Source organism: Hipposideros armiger, unplaced genomic scaffold, assembly GCF_001890085.2.
Source record: "Hipposideros armiger isolate ML-2016 unplaced genomic scaffold, ASM189008v1 scaffold_497, whole genome shotgun sequence".
Classification (NCBI taxonomy): domain Eukaryota; kingdom Metazoa; phylum Chordata; class Mammalia; order Chiroptera; family Hipposideridae; genus Hipposideros; species Hipposideros armiger.
Genome location: NW_017731847.1, coordinates 509128 through 512379, shown reverse-complemented (window position 1 = coordinate 512379; position 3252 = coordinate 509128). Strand labels below are relative to the sequence as shown.

General features: G+C 42.6%; 1 protein-coding gene across 3 annotated transcripts in view; it reads right to left on the bottom strand.

The window, feature by feature from the left end:
* The window catches only part of MAPK14 (mitogen-activated protein kinase 14), an 84416-nt gene that overhangs the window by 7363 nt on the left and 73801 nt on the right, over window positions 1–3252 (bottom strand). The window contains exons 10-11 of one of the 3 annotated variants that reach the window (XM_019667466.1): window positions 916–994; window positions 11–803 (exon numbers count right to left, since the gene is read on the bottom strand). The exons of 1 other annotated variant lie outside the window; for it this stretch is intronic. In XM_019667466.1, the coding sequence (XP_019523011.1) occupies window positions 646–803; window positions 916–994 (237 nt within the window). In that variant the 3' untranslated portion in view covers window positions 11–645. Of the gene's footprint in view, window positions 1–10; window positions 804–915; window positions 995–3252 lie in introns of those variants that run through there. One more of the 3 variants, XM_019667465.1, reaches the window with a different exon arrangement.

Genomic DNA, 3252 nt, shown 5'->3' with positions numbered 1-3252 from the left:
GATGTGCTGTGGATTCATTTCTGGATGCAAGCGTGACCCAGGTGAGACCTGACAAACTCTCCGTCTCCAAGGCTGCCATGAACGCACCCATAACCGCCCAGCACTTCAGAGAGCGTGAGCATCTCTGCTAGTATAAGAATTATCACACCAACACTGAAACCACTGTCAACAATCGCTAGGGATGACACACTTAAAAAGGTAAAACCACTTAGCCCTCACTCCAACTTCTGAAGAGGTCCTCAGGGCTGTCAGCCCTCAAAAGGATAAAATGAGACCTGAAGCACAGCTGCTGAGACTCTTGAGCAAGGGGGTGAGCCGTGTAATACAATTTTTAGGGAGTGAGCAGGGTGATCACACTGTTGTTATGGAGGGCCTGCTCTGATTTGCTGTGCCCCTCATTACACAGCGCTGTGCACTGCACTCTCCTGGAGTCAGGGGGTCAGAGCCTCAGGCGATTCCACTTTCAAGGGTTAATGGAAGCACACATCAGCCCCCGGTTTTAAGAGATAAAACGACTAGTTGAGGCAGTACATATCCTTGTTATGTCCCTTTGCCTAGGACCCTGGAAGTGATGGTGGCAGGAGGACATATGGTGCCACTCCTGCAAGTCTGAGGTGGCAAATTAGCTCCCCAAAGAGAGAATGGTTAAGTCTCTGAGGGCAGAAGAAGAGGGGAAGGGAAAAGCACATGAGGATGACAGGACCTGTAGCACTGGGAATTGCAAGCAGAGCAGGACACCCTGCCGGGAGCTCTTGGGTGGATCCTCCAAACACCCATCTGCGATGCAGTTGTTCTTCCCGCAGCTTGGGGAGCCATAAAATGACAGCAGTTGTGAACACAAGTCATAGGCTTTCCAATCGTAAGTTATGTCATAACCAGCTTAATATCCATGAGACGAGGATATGGTCAACTTACCCAAGGGATTGGCACCAATAAATACATTTGCAAAGTTCATCTTCGGCATCTGGGTCAAAGACTGAATGTAGTTTCTTGCCTGTAAAAACAAAGGGTTTTCAAAATGGCTTAGTTCAGTGTTATTGCCCCCGAAGAGCCTCGGTCCTGTCGAGGATAAGTGTTAACTAACAGAGTCTGCTAGTTCCAGTGTTTACAGAGGTCTTTGATATTCATTGAAGACGTTCTCTCTTACTGCCACCCTAACTTTCTTATTTACGATCACCGCCTTTATTTAGCTTCCTGCTATATCTCAGTTATACTTCAAGTGAATGAGAATGCTAACCAGTTAAGTTCCCTTTCATTAGCTTTCTGATCACTGGATCAGAAGTGTTAAGAAAATGAGGCCAAGATATCTAAGAAGTGGCTCTTCCTAAAAAGCTGAAAGTCCTGGCACAGGACTTGGATTCCTAAAGAAAGTTTAGGACCGGAAGTCTTTTGATGCTGCTCTCAGTGGATGCTCTTAGTACATCAAAAGGATATCAATATTAAACCTTGCTAACAAAGTAATCCTGCTAACAAGAAAGTACACATAAGCTTAGTATATTATTCTAAGACGCTCAAACACATTTAAAAAATGCTAAATCAACTTAATAAGAGTAATAAAGAATAATGGATTGTAAGTCACATGGCCTAGGCAGAAATCCTTCCCCTACCACTTATAAGCTACAACTCCTTGGGCAAGTCTCAAGTAATATGGCTATTAACTCATCTGCAAAATACTAGTATTAGACGTTAGTATTTGGCTTGCCTATATCATATGGTTATTGTGATGCTCAAGCAAGATAAAATTCATGAAAGACCATCAAACTAAAATTCTGATACAAACAACATTTATACTACTAATATAGCTGTTCTAAGTTTGGTCTCTGGGACGGGACAGGCTTGAGTCTGAATATTGACTTTATCACTTTGGGCAAGTTACTTATTCTCCAAAATCTTGAGCTCCTCATCTGTAAAAAGGGATTAGTAACAGTGTCTGCCTCACATGCTGACATAAGGATTACAGAAAACAAACCAGTGCTTCCTTAGCACAGTACTTGGTTGAGAGTGAGAGCTCAATAAACATTAGCTGCGATCACTGAAGCCTTCAGAAAGGAAAGTCTGTTCTCATTTCCTAAGGATGTTTCAACTTCCCAATTTCAGAACTTCATTCTCAGGAATTTAAGGGGCCAGATTCTTTCAAGGGCTGGCAGCTCTAATCAAGGCAAAACCAAAAATGGTCTTGAGAATGGTCATATAAATACAATGTAACTGATAAATGTGTGCTTCAGATATTAGGTATTAAATTATGTCTATGGCCTTCCTTGCTTCAATGAATAAATCCCACTATCAGTTCATCTGAGTAGCTGAGATAAAACCCCTATGAATCTCTCAAACTTCTCCTGAAAATTCCTGCTTTAATACAGCTCAACAGTAAAGGTATTATGTATGTACACACATACACACACACACACACACACACACACACACACACCCACATACAAGGTTAGAAAACGTTCTGGTTGCCAGGGCAACTACATCTTCTTAGTCATTGTATGTGCAGCAAGCAGGAGACAGCTGCTTTGAAAACCAGTTGAGAATCTTTCCAATTCAAAAAGAAAATTCTAGGAATTGAGTATGTAATCCCTTCCTACTTGAGCATATATGAGGTGTGATCAAATAATACGGTGAATGTTTAAATTTTAAAAAAATGTATTATAGTAAAAGACACATTGCCATTAACCCCCCTCAAAATACTCCCCCTTGCTTCGAATACACTTATCCCATCGTTCTTGCCACTTTCTGAAGCAGTTCTGGAAGTCCTCTTTCGTGTCTTTAATTGTGCTGTGGTGGCTGCCTCTATGTCCTGAACCGATTCAAAAAGTGTACCTCTCATGGTCATTTTGACTTTGGCGAAGAGCCAGAAGTCGCACGGTACCAGATCCAGTGAATAAAGTGGATGGGGACACACTGTAATGCTTTTATTTGACAGAAATTGCTGTACCAGAAGTGATGTGTGACACGGAGCCTTTCTGGTGTGATCACAAAATAGGGTGAATGCTGCTGCTGAGTGCCATCCAATGGAAAGGCAGGGAACTTCAATACGGGAAGCAGTGCATCGAACCTTAGTAACAGTGTGTGACAAGTTTTAACTTGTTCGGTGCCGTCAGTCGGGTGTGAGCTACGGTTGAGAGAAGGTGTGTTTTAAAGTGTGCCGTCAATCATCCTCCATCATGACAATGCTCCGTGTCACACATCGCTTCTGGTATCCGGCAATTTCTGTCAAATAACAACATTACGGTGTATCCTCATTCACCA